Source organism: Dermacentor silvarum, chromosome 3, assembly GCF_013339745.2.
Source record: "Dermacentor silvarum isolate Dsil-2018 chromosome 3, BIME_Dsil_1.4, whole genome shotgun sequence".
Taxonomy (NCBI): Eukaryota; Metazoa; Arthropoda; class Arachnida; order Ixodida; family Ixodidae; genus Dermacentor; species Dermacentor silvarum.
In genome coordinates, this window is record NC_051156.1 from 165,155,081 (window position 1) to 165,175,471 (window position 20,391).

A 20,391-nucleotide genomic window follows, 5' to 3' on the forward strand; every position below is an offset into this window, starting at 1 on the left:
CTCTCTCGCGTCTGCGTGTGCTTGTGAAGAAATTAAGTAAGAAGTGAAGTAAGCTCAGTAAAATACAGCAAGTACAACAGGTACAGTGGGCGTTTGGAGCAACGGTCTCTCATCGCGCCGCTGAATGGACCAGTCTTCGAAAACGCATCACTGGACGACCCGCCCGATCGGAGAAGACATCATTAATTGTTAATCTCCGTTAAGCGTAGATGGCGTCGTCCTCGTCGGGGCGAAGTGCGTTTCACAAGTCAAGGACGGCTATACACGTGAAAATGCATGTGTGACCAGGCTATACCTACTCCCATAGCAATAGCTTGTTCGCTGCGTCTTTGCGCTAGAAAACCTCAATACGCGCAAAAACGCGTCATGCTTTTTTTTTTTTCGAAGCTTTCGTCGCCCTGCTCCCTCATACTAGAGGGTTGCATTTCCTGCGGCAAGTGCATGGGCCGCTTTGTCTTCCGCTGTGTGCGAGCGTGCAGCCGTCATTTGCCTTTACGTCAACAGATTCAGAATTGTACAGAATATTTCACCGCACAGCATAGATGTGACATGTGTACGCAGTTTTAAGTAGTGCGTGCAACTAATTTCTGCTTCGCTTACGCCGGCGCGAACAGGAAGCAGCCTCGTACCTCACAGAATCTCGACTGATTGGTGTACTAGTGATGCAGGAATGAACTCCGGTCTTGTTCAATACATAGTGCACATAATCAATTTCTCAGGGCGCGTGAACTCCGACGAGAACAGTCAGCGCCTGCAACAAGAGTTTACTTACGCTGTACTGCGCACAGCAGTACTCCATGCTTGTCGGCAGTCTGTTCCGTGCATTCTGTTGCGAGTCGGTGGAATTTCACTGCTGGCATCAACCCCTTCGTGTGTATATTGCTGGTTTGGGATTCCACAACACAACAGCAACTTACCAGCCTTCCGTAATTGCTGGTTTGGGATTCAACAACACAACAGTAACTACCAGCCTTCCGTAGGGGCGCAATCGCAAACAAGAGACGTTTCGCGCGCAGACCGAGCCAAATCGGTCTCGGACCGATCTTTTCGCCATGGCGAAGTGGAAACGCGGCGGAAAGTCGTTCTGCTCGACCGGAAGCTACACTAGCATGTAAACATCCGGTCGTAAAATTGAACATGGCACCAAAAGTGATCGACGCGATCAAGAACCACCCCTTGCTCTACGACAAGAGTTGTGCTAAAACGTACTGTCAGCAATACTCGCGATAGTTCAAAAAATAGCTCAAAAAAATTGGGGGGGTTGAACCCCCCAACCCCCCCCCCCCCCCTGGCTACGCCCCTGGCCCGAACCAACGACACTATTCTCAGAAACAGCACCCACTAACTGCAGAGATTAACTTTAAAATTACGTAGTTGGACGTCACAATGAGAGACGCCGTAGTTTTGAACTTCGGATTGATTTTAACAACCTGAGGTTTTCTGAGTGCCCCTCAAGTATGGTACGCGAGCTGGGATGGATGCTATAGGCACTGTGAACGGCTCCGGTTGACGCACCCAAGCCAGTGGAAGGAAATATTCATTCGCCTATCGATGTACAGTATGAAGGTGAAGTCGAGTGGAGTCACGTTCGTGAACACAAGCGAATACTAAAAACGTTGCTTATATACGGCATGTCCTAAATATACTGTAAAAATATTCTTGACAAAAACGTGCACTCGGAAACGTATATTTCCTGCATCGCAGTGAAGCGGGCAGCGGAAATTGCAACAAGCTGGTGGTTTTAGGAGGCATGAAGGTGTATGAATTATCTATGTAACAAAGTTGTCGAACACAGACGCGTGGCTGCCATGACTTCTGAAGAATACAACGAGCGATTTCTACATTGCTGAGCTGCCAATGAGACCAGATGGGGGTCGATGTAATTGCGAGTGAAATACGATACCATTACCATACGAAATAAGTGAACAATAAACCTGAGAAAGATACAGATTAAAAGCATCCGCACTTAATAATCGAATCATTTGAGCAAACAAGTAGTACGTCGACCTTGTCTTCTTTAGCGTCAAACTTGGTTGCCCGTTTGTCTTCATTTTTCTCAAGAAGTTCTGCCGTGTTTCGTTCTGTTGAGCACCCGACCTTTTGCTGTGCTCACCAGAAAAAGCAGTGGGCCGCTATCACTGAGCCACCACTGCCGGTGAGAGATCTGTAGAGAAGCTTGCGCGAGAGAAAATGGCCTCCATCTACGCCAGTGGTAAGGTCGTGTCTCGTCGCCAACGCAGGAAGTACGGAGAGATCCGCACTGCTTTCCTCGTGGGACCGGTCATCATGGCCGTGGTGGGGAACGTGATCGGCTTCCGGACACTGCCGTCCCGCATCGAAATGCCGCTGGAAGAGGTTGGACAGTGAGTAACCTGTTTGTTTATTAGTATTTTTGTAGTTGACAGACAATGACGTCGTTTTTGTGACGTGCTTCAAAATAATACGTTTCTGCTCAGTAACTCCCTTGAAAGATTGGGCACAATGAGAGACAGATAGGGACCCAAAAGCAACGCAGTTCTTTGGACTGATTTCTTTTTGCATGTATAGACCTTTGTAAGGGGGGAAGAGGGGGGGGGGCGATGGAACAGATAGAGCATCTTTCCTTCGGACCGTTACGGTTGTGAGTATAAAGCAAGCCTGCAGCCACTGGTGCAGTGCTTTCAAGCGTGGACCATGCGGATTCACATCAGTCGAGAGGGCATTATGGCGACGCCCAAAGAACTCTCATTCAACATGCCTGTTCAGTATATTGTGCTGCATACTTAAGAGAGCAGACAAACAAGAAGGGACAGAGGTTCAACAGGACGAGACAGAATGGATGATCACCACTAGCGAGGTTATTTTGTGCCAGTCCTCAAAAATTATTTGGAAACATATTGCACACATTTTTCAGAATTCGCATGTCAGGATACAAAACGTGGATATCTTCTTGAATGATTTCTCGCCTTCGTATACCCTAGCCACTTCTAGTAATTTATGTGTTATTGTGTTTTGCTTTTTCCTGGGATTCGGAGCTTCTCAAGGCTTGCTTCCTCGTGTTTGTCTCGTCTCTGTACGTATAATGAATGTAGACAACTTGAATCCTCGATCCTCGCGTGTCCAGATTTTTCTTTCCTGTTTATCTATTTCTTTTCTTCCGCTCAATTCACCAAGCCGAACACGTAACAATTAGGACAACACGTCCTAATCGCTAACCAGCGTCTGTCAAACCTCGCTTCTTCACTAAGAAGAAGGTGTGCCTTTTTTGTCGTTTTTGTCTGTTTGTTTGTTTGTTTTCGTTACTTGATGTGTTCAGCTTACAAACCATAGCTCCATCAGAACAGTGAGTGCTTGCGAATGTGCTAATGAATGTTAAATTTCTCCTGATGCACCGTGTATTGCGCACGTTGTATGCCCTGAAAGTTGATGACAGCAGCGTCTAGAAGAGTTGCGATGGTGTGACACATGGGGTGCTTCAATGTCACGGCTACTTTAGAGAACGCACGCGTAAGTTCATGTTGTTTCGAGTCAGGAACCAGTCGGAAATTATAAACTATTGGCCAGATTTCTTTAGCCTCGTAGCACGACATGGTGCGAGTGTCAGCTTATCATGCAAGAGCGCAGCAATCGACGTTCACGTAAACACAAGAAGCTTGTGTTTTTATGAAGTCTATTCACTGAAATTTTTCCGGCGACGCCAGAGAAACGACATCAAAGGACAATGGCTTTAAATAGATAAGACTTCCTGCCCAGAAAGCTTGCTCGGGTGGCTATTCGTTTTGTTGTCATAAAATACGAGATGGTGTTCGTTTTTCCTACCCGCAATGCGGGCCTGCGATAACCGCATAAGACTTCCGTTTACGACCCTGCGACGGCGTTATTTATGGTCTTCTCGGTCCATTTCCCGGACGAAAAGTGCACGGACGTCAACCCGTACCCAAAACGGTGTTTTCACACGAAATACGGGTAAGCAGACGCGGGTGCGTGTGTCGACTTCGCAATTTGCGCAGCGATTGTTCCGTTACGGCGAATACACAAGACTGCACGGAACTTCACGGTTTTCATGTCCTATGTTTTTCATGCACATGAATGAGTCGCATTCCATTTCTCGTTACGCGAAAAGAAAAATAAGCGTAAGACTCGCGTGCACAGGAACAGGGCGAAATACGCGTCGACGCCTCATTTATTACCAGCGGAGCTGTTCTTAGTCGAGCGTGCACCGTCGATGCCGTCACGCAGGAAGAGCCGGAGAGATTACGTGACCCGCTCGCCAGGGGGAGAGGAGCCGACCAATCGGAGCGCGCGCCGGGGAAGAGGAGGAGAGGCGCCGGGGTGTAATAGCAGGTGTCTGCGCCGCGCGCTCGTCGCACGATGGACGCCGCTCGGCACGAGCGCAGAAACATACGCGACGATCGCAGAATGTGTTCGCGCAATGTGTGGATGCTTGAACTGCTGTAATTGTGCGATGCTCACACTCAGTTGCGCAAGAAGCATGTTCAGTCTTTCCTTTCAGAGATGGCGCCCCCTTCAGTGATGTCGTACATAGACACGCAAAAAATTGTGTTTATAATAATGCCCCTGTAACTGGCTGCACATGCTATGTAAAATGTAATGCTTCCATCTCATGCCCACTGCACTGGCCAACCAATTTGTTATGTTGCTGAATGCGTCCGTTGTCAGTGGGAAATGCTGCTCATACTTGGTGCGCGTCAGTCTTACGTGAACACGTATGAGCTAGAGCTTTTCTTGGGACTACGTGCAGCGTGCAAAAACAAAGAATATAATTGTATTGTGATCAAACTTATCGTCGTATGCTATGAGCACACAACGTTCGAGAGGACAAAGCAGGGTGAAAGTGCACCACAATGAATGGCGGTTGCGCGTGGCACAAATATGATACATATATTTAAAAAAATTAAGTACAGCGTCCTAGATATCGTCTAGTATATTTCATGCGGTGTCTGTAGCCTCAAGAATACGTCTATAGTTAGGCAGGTCTCACACAAGAAGGTTGGCCACTGCACGGCGTTGCAACTGCAGCGAAGAAGACAACGCTACAGCTCCATTGAAGCAGACGGGGCCGCAGGATGCTCTCGCTAAATTATCTCCGTAGTATATTTCTGTCATCAGAAATGTGATCGCATTAAAGAAGGCACACTTACCGGCATTCAGAGAGGACAAGACGGCTAGAGCGCTTTAGGGACCAGCTATCGCAGACGACTGACAACAGTAAACGCGCTCTGACCCGCCGTCATCCGGACCTTTCCTGAAGTACCCTCAGCATCATCATTATCATAACAAGAAAATAGTAGCCGCCTAGAGGGGCTGGAAATGCTGGTCTATATCAACTCGTGCACATCAAGGGTCATCTAAATGTTATGATAAGCAGGCCGTAGTTGTGGGTGTTGAGCAGAAGCCTATATCGAATAAATGACATGCACGAACGAGTCCATTTTTAACCACCTGCGATTTCTTAATGTGCGCTGCAATCTTAGTGTGCGAACGTTTTACGTTCCACGTGCCATGTTAAAGCAGCCCCAGCGGCTGGGATTCTATCCTGCCACTTTGTGATGTGGTTAGTACAGGAGCTTGCGTTTGTAGTATAGTGGGCCGAACGACACCTCCTCAAAGCTGGTCGACCTATCTCCTCCCTTCCAGTACCCATACTGAAAGGGAAGCGCCCGAACTAGACCTGTGGCTGTGGGCACTGCTGACGTTCCCGGGAGTCATCGGCGTGGTACTATTCTGCTGCGGATACTTCTACGTGGCAAACTTGCAGCGCCAGTGAGTACAAGAATGCCATCACTTCTTCGTTTATAGTGCAGGCTCCAAAATGTTTATAATCCAGGCGACGCACGTATTCTCGAACGATCACTTTCGGTGATGCTATCGCTTTTTCATGACGTAGTGCTCAGCCAGCCAATAAGCGCCCACTGAAATCGATATAAGTGGAAATGACCATCCGGGAATACGTCCCCAGATGTTCAACGTTCTGCCACCTTCAACAATGCCTTATTTCTGTTGTAAGTTGAACATACCAACGCCGTTAGAGAGAGAGCACAGCTTTCAAGTAACCACGAGTGTGTAGAATTAAGTTGAACGCGTAACATGCTGTAAAGTATAAACGATGTGGTATGGACAGACTGCACACTGAATAGTTGAATGCTTTAGCACATCCTAGGTAGTTTGGAGGTTGGTCACCACTCACGGCGTTATACCCCTGAAGTTATCAACGTACCTATGCTCTCCGAGGTCGCGCACCCTGCTCGGTCAACGGTTAATTTTGTCAGGGTGTATGGGTAACCTATATTCTAGCTGCTAAAAATATCTGTAGGACCGTGTCGAGTCCGAATGACCGTCCCTCGCCAAAATTTGTTTTAGCATCTTTCAAAAAGGTGTGCATAAGTTTTCGGTAAAGTCTATAAATTATCTAATTCATAATATGTAAATTGACTCGACTGGCGCCATCACATTCTATTTTCATCCAGCTTAATATACAACCTATATATGCACTATACGTATATTTACAGCTTGTGTGTTCTGTTTTTTAAGGTTTTTCATCGCATGCTCATAATCGACATTTTTCCTGCCGTCATGTAATCTAATCCCAACAGAACTAGATTTGAGCTTCATAATAACCTCCTGCGCCCTAAAATACGTACAAATTACGGAAAAACGAGCATTATTTTCAGATTCATTTCATTATGGAATTCACTAACATCTGAACTGAAAGAAATATTGCCCATTTATGTATTTAGGCGAAAGCTAAAAATGTTTCCATTCAATATGTAACTGTTGCGTTCGGCTAACTTTGCTAATTATGTGTGTTTCATGTTGATTTCTAGGTAATCACTGAAGCATTTGATGCCATCTCCGTTACGAGCAACATTTTGAATTTGTTTTTATTTCATGTTAACTTTATCAGTTTTAGACTGTATTAAAATAGGAGTTCCCCCCCCCCCCTGTGGTTTTCTGTAGTTTGTAACCTTGGGACCTCCTTCTGCATATTTGCCTAAATTGTATTCTCTTATTATGTCACTAATAAATATTGATTGATTGATTGGTTCATTGATTGATTGATCTTCTGATGACCTATTGACTTATGGTCTCACGCTTTCTTTCGACTTGCATCTATAAATTTTCCGCAATCTGTTCGGAAGTCTATATGGGCCGCACTAGAACAAAATTTGGTTTATAGACGGCGCATAGATTTTATATCCTGCTCAAACCCGATGACAGCTTAGGGACATACATAATCGCTTTTCAAGTCGGTTTATCATTAACTGACAATATGATAAACAACTATTTTTAAATACCACTCCGGTTTGACGTTGAAGGCACATGACCATCTACATGTCCATGTACGAGGAGAAAGTAACCATCTCCTCGCGTTCGTTGTCATAAATGAATAAATCAATAAATCAATCAATTAATGAATGGTTTTTATTTCTTTTCACATTGAAAAAGGAGGAGACAGGACTAAAAGCTGGGGTACAGCTTGACGAGGGTCCCGCCTCCTTATACGTTTGACAGCAGAGGATTGCAGAAGCATCACGAAAAATGCGACACTTGCAACAAAGTAATATTGGAAACAAAATGCACTTTCAACAAAAGGAAAAATCTAGTATAAAAATTACACAAATACATACATACTTATACACACATACAATTTCGCATTTATACATATATACACACATGCAGATACATACCATATGCACAAGCAATGCACACAGATCTATATACACGTATGTACAGGTGTGCTAACACGCACTCATGACTGTAATATGCGAGCAAAAATAAAAACCTCTTTTTCCTGATCTCAGCACAGAATTCAAGGTGTAACATCGTGCGTGGTATATGTTGACATGCTGATGCAGCATCCTAGATTTTCGTGTGAACTCGTTGTTTTCGAAACGCACTTCACGGCTGCTTTTTATCGTCTCTGACGTCACAACAATCTTAATTGGATTCGTGCCGACTTTCATAAATTCTAATGGCAAGAACATGCTTAAACGACTTCCATGCATTTCCGTTAGCATCCTAACTTACATTCAAGTTGAAATTTTAAGTAATCGCTGCCGAGTTAACTTTGAAAGGGTTTGAAGACGATGTGCGATATTACGTCCAAGGAGTGGCAGCACAGAGATATAGCCAGAAGAACGAGTCTAACAGAATTTAGAGCATTCTACAAGAAGTCTATCGACAATATCTAGATTGTCAAAATTAATTTTTGATCAGGGAAGAGTGCCTTTTCTCTGATCCACAGCGTCTGATATCGCGCTAAGGCCATATTGCCAAACGATCTACGGTCAGTCATTCTCTACGATTGAGAATTTCGTTAACGACTGTTGCCGTCAGTGGTACCAGCTGATGATAATTCTCTATCGTATCCCTCTGTCGCGTTGCATTGCAGCGAGAATGGGTGGCACACGCCCGATGATCACGCAAACGACCACGCCTCGCACGGCCATCGCGCGACCTTTCGTCATCCCAAGTACGTACCAGCGTGGTTTGATCTTACTGTATTTCGTTAACCTCTTACGTAGTATGGTCAAAACACAAGCGACGCCTGGTCAGAAGTCGTACTGAATCTTTGGTGTCATACACGGTGTTTTTTTTTTCAGCACTAAAAAAAAAAGTATTCACCTGTGGCATGTCGCACGCATCTACTTACACGAAAGCGGGGACATTGCTGGCATTATAAATAGTAATGCATAACTGATTTTGAACATAATTTCACTAATCGACTTGCTAACTAATTAGTTTAAGGTACATATTCTGACTTACGATTTGAAGCCAGTGAGTTTCAAGGCATGTTCATTTGGAACAAATTTAGAAACTAGCACCAGTTTTGACATAAGCGCCATGAATCATGCGGTTAAAATGCACTGTGGTTTCACTTACCTTATTTAACAAAATGCTTTTCATGCATCGAAGCTCAGAAATAACTTAAACACCAAAGTATTTCGTCGCACATTTAAGAGATGCATATTTCGAAACATATAATATTCTCACTACTCGTTCCAAGTGGAGATTCCTTGCGAACTCACCGGCTACGATTCGTAAATTTCAACGTGTACGTTAAGTAAATAATTTAAATGTAATTAGCGAAATAGTAGTGATTAGTTGGTATAGATTATAATATCTTGCCTAAATAATGTTAATCTCTTATAGCAGTCCAACTCCAGAAATAGAATCCTGCTTGTCCCAGACTAAATTCAAGTATTCTGTAAAGCATCCCGTGAAAACAACCATCACAACTCATTCAACCAGTCTTCACCATGCCTAAGGATGTTTCTCTCCTTTTCTCTATAGAGTGCTTTTAAAAACTTTTCTCTACACTGCTTGTAGTTTATAAATTTTGCATCGACAGTTTATCTACTGATCGTTTTGCGCAGTTATTTGACTGCCGTCTGTAGCATTCCCGTAAATTATGCATCAACGAAATGGAAAAAGTATTTACGGAAGTGAAGCAGTCAATGAAATATGCCTACCATGCAAGTTGCATTTTGTAAATTCAACTTGACATAGTTCTGACCTCTAGTGTTTTGCTTCAGCCCAGCTAAGAAAACTTTCAAATAGCGTTCCGCCTTTAGAAAGAAAGAAAAGGAATTAGCTTTTCTCTCCTGTTGCTTTTCCTCTTCATGTTTATTTTTTATTTATTTCTTTTTTAGAAGCAGCAGAATATTTGGTTCGAAATTCGACGCCCGTATTTCTAGGTTATTGTTGTCCGCTGCCATTCAAAAATTTAGTTATTCGAGCATTCCATTATTAGTACATTGTGAACGCTGGGGCATCCAACCCTATATGATGTGCTAGATGGCAGTTCGAGTAAGTTGCCCGATGTTCATGTTGCGGTGTATTGAAGCGCGATGACAGACAGGAGGGTAGAAGACGTGAATAAAACATTAAGTGCTTGCCCTGCTTTATTTACGTTGTCTAACCTCCTGTCTCTGTCGTCGCGCTTCAAAAAACATTCAAGGGGCATTAAAGAGACAAATTAGTTTACTTCTGTTAGTAAATTTCTCTTCCACAATACCAAGAAAACCACCCGTACAATGTGCAAAGTGAGAAAAGATGCAAAGAAGAAAGGCAGGTGGCGTCGCCGCCGCGAACTTTCCGCGCCAGCTCGCTGTGACGTCACATATTTTGACGCCGTCTGCCAGGGCCTAGTTAATTTTCCGATCGGTAAAAATGAACTACATGGTGTTTTCAAAAAGCCAAGGACAAATCTTTTACTTTTAACGCTTACAAAACTGTCCAAGAACATTTGCTAAGCCACAACGGTTAAAGTAAGAAAAAATACTTGTAAATGTGCGAGGTCACACTCACGTGAACGTGGTGGCGTTTCGGCGCGACATCTGAAAAGCGAAATTAGACCTTCATTTTTACTCTTAACAATCTGCCTATATAGCACAAAATTCACGAAGATAGAGTTTTGAAATAAAGCTTTTATCAGTCTATACTGATTAAGCGTTTCTCTTCAGTGTCCCTTTAGTGCAACGCGATAGCCGATGCAGTGTGCCATTTTGGATTCTCGCCAACACGGCTGATGTAGTGCTCCACCCTGCCTGTTATCTTGGCGCAGGAAGGGAAAGTACCTGTTCCTCATCTACCTCGCCACGTACAGTGTCATTCTCGCCTATGTAGAGGTCCTGAATCTGCACGCAACGTGAGTCCGCCCTTCCTTGATACAGGACGCAATCCTGTTTGTTTTATCCCTTAGTTTCCCAGTGTTCACGGCGAACAATGTAGCCATGGTTAGAGCACCATTTCGATCCCAAAGGTTCCAGCACATCAACGGCCCAAGGTGGCGTTAGTTTGTATGTGGATTTCTGCAGTAACGGTTCAAAAGTCGTTAAGGGCCTGTTACAACACCAGCCGAGAGGACAGAGGCCATTTTATATAATTCATTTCAACTGTGACGATCGAAGACCTCAAAGAAGGCAGTTTCGCGAAGACAGACAGCATCGATGTCAAGACGGTGCCTGAACAGCCCACTTGGAAGCGACTGGAAACTTTGCCTGCCCCAAGTTTGCGATTAGGAAAACGTAATCACGTTTTCGAAAATCTCAAGGATGCGTTCCAAAACTTGTAATCGAAGCTATCTTAGTAATAGTGGTATGGCAATCATGTTTACAGTAAGAGAAGGACCAAGAAAAACCACGCGTAATGCAGAGGTTGTGGGTTCGGCTCCAACCGGCGTCAAGTTGTTCTTTCATTCACTTTCATTTCCCTTTAGCTTATCATTTTCCGCTTCAAATAAAAACTACATATAGTCCCCCCTGTGCTTTCCTTGTCTTCATTATCTATTGGCTTCATGTGGTTGTGGCTAAAAAAAAAACTCTGGCCAATCATTTCCCCTCCTTCTCGTTCACTCTAATGGAAGTGCCACTGATGTAGCCTGAACCTGTGTTCTTTTTATGATAGTTCACGTGCAGTCTCGTCTTTGCTGTTACCTGAATCGTAATTTCCTTGTAAATACGCCTCCCACTGCCGTCAGTTCATGTTACTGTCGCCGTCCTCATCTTTCTTTAGCAGTAAACATGTCATGCAGCAAATAGCAACCATGGCAAGCTCAACTTCTTGTAAAGCGTAAAAGTAGACCTGCGTCAATACTGGCAAGAATGAACAACAATGGATGCGGGCTCAACAAGGGCGGACTTAACAGTTCTGTTGGGAATGGCGGCCAGCACGGTAGAGCTGGTGGCTCAAAATGGTCAACTACGACGAAATTTCGGACCACGCAGAACAGCCTATATACTTCATATTGCGCAGATATAAAGCCGCCGCCGTTACCGCGCACCCGAAGTGACTCACGCGTAACCAAGGACGCGTTGCTTTCCTCGACACGACCTTCGAGTGCCTCCCAGATCGTACACCACCCGCGGCGCGATAAATAATCTTGGAGGCGACGTACACGCACCGTCTACACAGGTGTCCATTTATATAGCTGCTAATAATAAAATTAGACATTCACCATCCCTGCTGTTCTACCAAGATTGTTTGAACAGCATACACTACTCACTTATAACCAATTCAGCCAAAATGAAAGTTTGTTGCATTTGTCTCTTAAACTTGCGACGTGGTGGGCAATAACACCGCTCAAGCACTTTGCTAAGGTATATTGGGATGATGTCGTCCTTGCCACTATGCCGAAGGCATTGCTAGCGGGAGAAGACGATGAATAAAGGCTCGTTTTCAAGCGAGGCCTCCATCTAGTTTTCACCTGGTCCGCTGTTTTGCCGCACCTCATATCGTACCATCACATGCTGCTCTGCAAATAATCTACACCTTAACAATATCTTGAGTCTGTCTAGGAAATATATCGCTGATAATTGTCGCGCATGGTTCAGAAGGTAGAGTATTTACAGAAGTATTTTTCTTGTAAACTCTGTTTCGTACGTTTACAAGACAATGATCACAGCCTCCGGCAACGGTACGCAACTGGTACCAGATCGCAACGTGTAACGTGGAATACTCTTCAAAATTGTACACCGTTTAGGGATTGAATTGTCCGCACAACCGTCATCTACGATGTTTGTGTTTTCTTTGTTTAGGGAGTAATGACATAACGTTTCTGACTTTTTTTCGCCTTAAACTGAAGCTCCTGGACCTCGAAACGCCCCGAAAATACTAACAAGCATGAGAGCAACCTAAATAATTTACTAGGATATGAGTCCAAAGGAGGTCTATCTGCCGTGAGGCCATGACAAAGAAAGTGCTCACGTCGGATCGAGAAATCGCGACGTTATCGCTCTCACTCCGGTTTGCTGGCTACATCGGGCCATGCGAAGAGTAGTATAGCACGTCACCGAGCACGTTTGCATTTTTGTACAGAGCAATATTATTGATGAAGTACTGTACGTATCGCTGAGCTCTCTTTTCTCGCTTCTTTATGATTCCTTCTTATTTTGCGACAATATTTTGTCGCGTTCAGCAAAAACCGACTGAAGCTTTGTTTGCTGAGCAGCCACTTGCGTCGTCTCGGTTTTGTCCTTGCATATGAAGAGCGCGCGCGGAAGTTAGTGCCCTCGGCTATGAGCTCTTATTCCTATCTGGGTTCTGCAGTTCCTGAAGAACCGCGTTGCACTGTTTTTTTTCTTCTTTTTCTCAAGAACTACTTTAGACTTCTTGTAACGATCAGTTAACTGTATTTAGAGCCTGTACCTGCCAGGGTCTCTGACGTCACAAGAATCTGTTAACAGAATATTAACATAGCGTCGCCATTCATCCATACTCTTGCCGTTTAATTTATTTTGCAATTTGCTTGTTTCCTTGATTGTTTGTTTGTTGATTTCTCCCCACCGTAACGGCCTCCGACAATGACCTGCTTTTCTTACCTGGAAAGGCCTGTGTGGACCCTGGCGACGCTGGTCGTGGTAGCATCCAGTGTGTCGCAGCAGTTCGGCGATCGCCACGCCTTCGAGCGACACCATCTGTTCGAAAGTATGCCCTGGGGCGTCATCTGCGTCCTCGGTGGCGCGCAGCTCATCACACACCTTACCGTGGTACGGGACGCGCTATCAGCTGAATTTGTTGGTTGATATCAGCTGAACAGATAGGTTGATAATGAAACCATGGAATAGAAACGAGGTCAGGCTTAGGAATGTTTAAGCGCAGTTAAAAGCGAGTGGTGGACACGCACGAGGGCTATAGCTTCAACAACTAGCTGGCTTTATTCGGTACATGAGCACAAATTTATACACAGGCATATCACTCTCAAGAATTCCCAAGTATCTCTTATCAACAAGGCCGAACATCAACGTTCCTCAAGAGACGAGGTCAACACACAAAAATTGTGCAACAATAGGTGGTATGAAGGCAGGGTTCAACAAAAGACCAAAATACAGTTTTAAACAGCAATTGTCCCAGGGCGGCGACATCAGCTAGGACGCCGACGAGATTGCATTTGTAGCACAGTGTTAACCTTTATGTAGCTTCTACACTGGGGATAAATTACACTGATTTCTTGTCCTGGAATGTTTTGAAGCTTTCGAATGGTCAGTAGCGCTGGTTAAATCCTACAAAATATGATGAGTGCGCAGAAAAACGATCAGAAATTAACTTCTAGAATGGCGAAAGTCGCAAAGGTGTCCAAAGAGTTTAGAAATGCCGATCCATTATTCTGGCCTTCTGGCAATCGTTCAAACACCATATGCCGAATTTCACTCCTGTAATATTTTAATGAAGATATAAGAAAATACGTGGGTTGTCTTTACGCAAGCACCAAGCAGCGTTAAGAAAGTTATAAGGTGGCGTTAGGGCGTAAGTAAACAAGGGTCACGCTGCATTCAGATGTAAGGCACGTTGGGCAAACCGTACAAATGCAAAGCGGCAACTTATACACTCGGTGGGTCATATATTGTCCTACAAGACAGCCGTTTAAAGGCATATCACAAGGCTTTTGGCGGGGATATTCGAACAAGTTGCCAAGAATAAAATAACACAATATTGTGCGAACTCAAACTACTATAAAGCGCCGGTACTGTCCTCCTTTCTAAGTGGATGTTTGAATTTGCGATATATTTCTCTTCAGTTGGACGTACTAAGCTCTGTGTCTTTAGATATGTCTTTAGGCATACCTTTCGGAACGTCTTTAGGCAGGTAAACGTGAACGCATGTTACGAAATGTGTATAGGAGATAAGCGCAAGTATTGAGCAGTGATTCTAGGCCGAATGCGTGCCTTTGTCATTGCTGCGCATGCGTGGATCTCTATGTGCAGCTCCTTTATTCGCTAAACTTCACTCTGTGTGCGTGTGTGTTCGTCGAGTGCCACCGTTCTTCCGCATTTCGTACGTGTCATTGCGTCTCGGTGGCCTATGTAAATGGAGGAAGGAAAAACGCTACGAGGGAGCATGACGTCATCAGCTAACTTCGACAAGCCAACCTCCTCTGATACTACGCCTCTTTTCCTTGGGGGCCCGCCTGCGCGTTGACTTTTGGGAAATACGCCTTTCAAGCATTATTTGGTTCGTGGTGGTATAGTTTTTAGCGATGCCCTATAGACTATAGTCATGGTCGGTCCTCGCCACCCACTCTCCGCTCTGCTCTCCCCCATACTCTCCTAGAACTCAGCGGCTAGAAGTCACCGCTTACCTATAGCGTGGTGTTGCGACTGGGAGTCCACCGATTTGTGTTATCCATTCCACAGGAGGAGTAAGGGAGCGTGGGGCTGGGCCCGACACCCAAGACGTTTAAATATACACATTTGTATTACATATTTACAAGTTTTTAAAGAATACAGAAAGTAAGAGGTTCGCGTTCAATTTCAAGCTGTCGATCTTTTCACCAAGCGTCCGTACCCTCCTTTAACCCCTTCGTTGTCTTTGTCTAGCCGCCTTCCCCCAATCCGGCGTCAGCAGACGGATGTCACCATGTCCCACCAATCCGAAGATTGGTAGCACATTCTCTCCGAAGAGAGCTTTATCCCAAGCACACCCACATCACTGTGCACAAACAGGGGAGGAGGAAAGCACAGTGACCCCGTGTCCGGCGCGCACGTGACAGTGTGGGCGGGGTAAACGACCGATCACAACAGTGGTGAGGGCCTATTACCCATGAGCGTTTCCTTTATAGTTTTTATGACTGTAGGCTTCAAGGTTGTCACTTGACGCTCCCTCCAAGTTTTTTTTTTCCGTCCTCCATGGTCTATATACACACTCATTGCGCCAGCGCCCCGCCCCCTAAACATTGAGCAACTGTCCCGTGTAACGCCTTGTTCACATGTCACGTCAAGACGCATCACCTTGCAACCGACTAAACGAACATCGAAGTGACCATGTTTGTTCGCTGTTCTCTTTGCGTCCTCCCTCTCTGTGTGTGCAGGAAGGCCGGCTGGTGGAGCGCCTGTTCGAGCTGGTGAGCCGAAGCTTCTGGCGCAACAACTCGCGCGTCACCAACCAGTTGCTGCTCACCGGCCTCTCTAGCGTGCTTGCCGAGGCCGTGGGCGTGGCGCCGCTGTGTCGACTCCTGATGCCCATAATCGTCACCATCGTGCGTTAATTAACCGGTCTTCTTAGCTATCGAACGCTTTCGTCTGCGCAGAGGAAACAAATAATGTCACTGGCAAAGCAATCCACAAGCACATACTGCAAGGCCACTGTATACGCCCCGTCGTATAAAGAGGCCATATATTGGTCCTACCTTGGGTGTATATTGGCATGGCTTGGGGCAATTCACCCGACTTGCGCAAAAGTCTAGCGATTGATTCTTACGCCACTGCCCACACTTGTGTGCCTTTCCTACAGTTATTGGCCAACGTGACCGCGCACGTGCGCAACGACCACGTAAACTGACCTGAGCAAAAGAAGGCAAGCGGTGGCAAAAGCACACTTCACTCCTATTTGCGTTAAAATGAAACTAAAGATAAAAAATAACTTGAACTGTGTTAGTTTAAATGACCCATCTACAATACCGCACAGAAATACACTCTTACCGTGAAAAGAGGTCTGCTAAGCCAGAAGTTACGCAAAAAGAAAGAAAGAACTGGTGGCGAATGCCTTCAACTTTTCGCACCAGCTTGCCTTGACGTCATAGATTTTGACAACGTCTGCGCAGGCATAGTTAATTCTTAATCACAAAGATTGGCTACATTCTATTCTATAAGAGCCAAAAACCACATTCAGCAAGTTTGAACAATAGCCCAAATACGAAAAAAAGAAAAAATAAGTAGTGAATTTTGCAATCAGTGACATCACACTGACCTACTTGAGCTGTGGTTTCGGTGCGCAATCAGAAAAATTAGGCTTTAAATTTAATGTTCTCTTATAATATTTTGCCTCTGACCACAAAATTAACAAAGAAATGTATAGTATTTAAAAAATTTTATGTCTAAATTGATTTATTTTTCCTCATTAGTGTCCCTTTAATTTCGTTTTTATATTCCCGGCAACCTGCTTTTAGCTTAGCAATATGTGTATGTATCCTGACTTTGTTTTACGCTACATCCTTTCTTACCTGAATGTGGCATACAGATTTCGCTGCAGAAGCTTAACGATCTCCATAATCGCAGGCCTCGGAGTCAAGCACGCGCCTGCTGTACTACTTAGTTCCGGTGTCCGTGGCGCTGTCCAGCAACATGCTGAGTCCGGTGTCACTGCCGCTCGCCTTGCTGCATGGTGCGTGCAACATTTCCATGCAGCAGCTGGTAAGTGCGCACTAACCTGTGGACGCTGTATCGTGTCTATACCGTTGCCATTTTACCTCTGCTTTCAACGTTAAAAGATCGTTATAAGAGAGCCTGTTCGTATTCTTATTTCCATTTACGAAATAATTGAATGCCGGAGACCCAGACTTGAACAGCACAGCTGGTGGTGCCACCTTGTAGCAAAGAGTTCAACCACAGCGTAGATAACTATTATTGCAACGATAGATTATATGTTACTGGAACGAAGTCCTCAATATTAACAGTATCGTAATGCATAGCAGTTCCTTTGTTTTCCATTCCCCGAGGAGAGAACAGAATCCGAAAATATTCGCCACTGCTTTGTCTTTGAACAAAGCTCTCCAGGAGGTTGCTACGTCTCCAGCGTTCCAGTGATGCATAAACTTCAATATTTATACGATCCATCTTTAACGCCACCAGCTTGCGACAGGTCAAGCACATTTCCTGTGTTCCCTTTGCTTGTCCTTGTCGTAAGGGGTGCTGTTGAAGGTGGATCGTTACCAACTTGCCCAATAAGTAGTCCTAATTAAAAAAATGTCCAGAGCCGATTGACGAATGATTGTAAACGTGAGCGAATACCCGAACCCTTTAAAAAGCTATCCGCTTTAATAAGTAACGGTGCCTAGGAAGGCGTGTATTCGTTGCAGTGAGGGTATTTAGATGACATTATTTTGTTTCGCCGCGTAATTCTGTAGAGAACATAACCGTTAAACAGCACATCTGTAGCGGTAGTATATAGTCGGCTATATATACATAAAAACCGATTCGTCATATGTCTTTTGTCTCGAGCGGTGCGAGCGCCGGCGTGGAAGGCGACTGCCCTCCTCCTCTCCCACAGCCGCCACAGGGAAAGTGGGTGGCGGGAGAAGCGGAGAGCTGTCCTTCCCGAGCGCTCCACCACAGCACCTAAACCTTCAGACGTCCCAAAGCTCTCGTGCGCATAGAGTTTCACACAACATTCACCAGGGGGAACTCTGTCGCTATAGTGTCTACGGGAATTGCAAGCACGGCGACTTAGCCTGCATGGAATTCATGGGGTGCTTATTCTGAACACTTGTCAAGTTCCGCCATGATGTCGAGTTTAGTTGTGGTGGCATTTTGAGCCAATCAAGGATTGCCGAGGTCCTCTCTGATTGGCTCAAAATGCCGCTATTACCAGTTTCGACAACATGGTGGAATTTGACAATGTACAGAATAGGCACCCCGTGGTTAGTACATGGATTTGGCTAAACTTCATTCTTCTTGCTTCATACGGCTTCGTGGCTTTGCAAACTGATCACATTCAGCAAAATATCGCGCTATAATAGCGACATCTTGCAGGTGATTATGGAGTTGCCGTGAGCTTGTGTGTTCAGAAAAAAAATATGATTTCTGTGAAGTTTAGATCAAATGATGGCAGATAATGCCTAGTAATTAAAGTCACAAGAATTTCTGAAGGCACAAGCACGAATATCAATCAAATCCATGTACCAACCATCGTTCCCATGGCAGCCGAACGACCGCAGCGCCAGCTATAGAGTTCCACATAGCTATAGAGCAGTCTAGTAATTATCGCAGTAACGTATGCTACCGCGACAGCACGTGCGTCTCAAAGTGTGGTTGACGTCGGACATCGAACGTGCCCCGCAGCTAGGTTGCACGATAGCGTGCCCCTTTCACATGGGCGCCTTTGTATCGGCAGTGAAATCCGAGCACCACGGAAAGTGGCGGGAAAGCCAAGGTGCGCTCTTCGCTTTAATACATATACGAATGGCAATTTGGGAGAGTTGGCCTACGTTCATGGCGTGATTTACAGCTCGGAGCACCGAAGTGCGGAAAGGGTTAGCGAAAGGACAAACACGAGAGCTCACTTCTTTCACGCTCGCGCTGCTTCTTACAGGCTTAGAGTTAGCTATGCCGAATTACCGCGCAGTAAGTCATTCTGGTAGGCAAAAGAAAGCCTGAGCAAAGCAGACAATTATTATATGACATCAAGGCTGATTCTGAAACCCAATTAATGTGGTTAGAACTTTGATGCGTGTTAGCGTGCCCGTAGTGTCTCGATTTTTTTTTTTTTTTTTTGTAATATCCGAATACCGAAGACGCAGACGTGAGCCGCAATGCTGGTGGTGCCATCTTTTGATGCTGAGTAACTACAACACACACAATCATTCGTGCAACAATCAAGTTCTGCACAGAAGTTGCTGGTGCAAACGCGTTGGCGTACGGTAGCTCTTTTGTTACACAAAAAAAAATTTTGTAGCTCGCTGCTGTAAAAAAAAAAAAAAGAAACAGACACACATCAGAGGATAGAGTCCGTTCACGTGCAGCGATGCAGCTGCCGTCTCACGTTCATGCTAAAACTCTCTGTTCCTCGATCTGCATCCCATGACTTTTTTTATTATTATTATTATTATTATTATTATTATTATTATTATTATTATTATTATTATTATTATTATTATTTAGTAGCAACACCTTCGTTTCGTACTTTATGACGTGAAAGGATATTTTCGCACGAGCCCCCAATGGTCTGAAAATGAAAGTGACAACCGGGTATTTTGTGCACCGAGGACTAAAACATAACAGGATGTGCTTTTACATGGTTAGCCGGTCTGAGAACTGGCTAACATCCCTGTCTTTCCGTGCGAAGATGCTTAGGTCTCTAATAACCGGCGTGCTGCTTTGGGACGCTAAGCCCTACAATTATTCTATACCAATGTGAATCTCCTTTTTATTTTATCGTCCCTTCGACAATAATTGTAAAAAAAAAAATCCTGTCCGTCTTGTCTTGCAGGCATTTGTAGGCTTGGCCGGCAAGTCCATCTTGTTGGCGATGGTGCTGCTGTCGGTCAACACGACGGGCAGCTACTTCTTCAGGTGGAACGACCCGTCCATCCCGTCGCACCCCATTAACCTGTCCGTGGCAGTCTTAAATCCCGGGCCGTGTGCATAGACCGCCATTCTATTTCCCCTGGCTAAGAAGCCCCAGGCGAATCGACGTGCTACCAGTACTTTGAAGTTGGCTTCCTTGTGCAAAAAGAACTGTAGATGTTTACAAGGACATCTGCGCAAGTTCGTCTTCACTTTCGTCGTGGTGGCGCTTGGATGACGTCGATTGTCACCGAGGCTCCCTTTTGCAGCGCGAATATGCCGGACCATTATGTATGCCTACATATGCGCTATGTGATATTTTTTTTTCCGGCAGATGCGCTGGTCATTGTGAACGCGAAACAATGCTCTGCTTTATATGATTCGCGAAAAT

The 20,391-nt window shown here is 45.0% G+C and overlaps 1 protein-coding gene across 1 annotated transcript; it reads left to right on the forward strand.

Annotated features, from left to right (window-relative positions):
- The first annotated feature begins 2,182 nt into the window (after positions 1-2,182).
- LOC119444102 (uncharacterized) lies at positions 2,183-20,277 on the forward strand. Its single transcript, XM_049664831.1, has 8 exons — positions 2,183-2,363; positions 5,638-5,763; positions 8,393-8,473; positions 10,568-10,651; positions 13,331-13,428; positions 15,720-15,976; positions 16,995-17,129; positions 19,924-20,277. Exons 1-8 carry the CDS (start codon positions 2,191-2,193, stop codon positions 20,080-20,082), a joined length of 1,113 nt encoding a protein of 370 aa, XP_049520788.1. The 5' UTR covers positions 2,183-2,190; the 3' UTR covers positions 20,083-20,277.
- Positions 20,278-20,391: the final 114 nt, after the last annotated feature.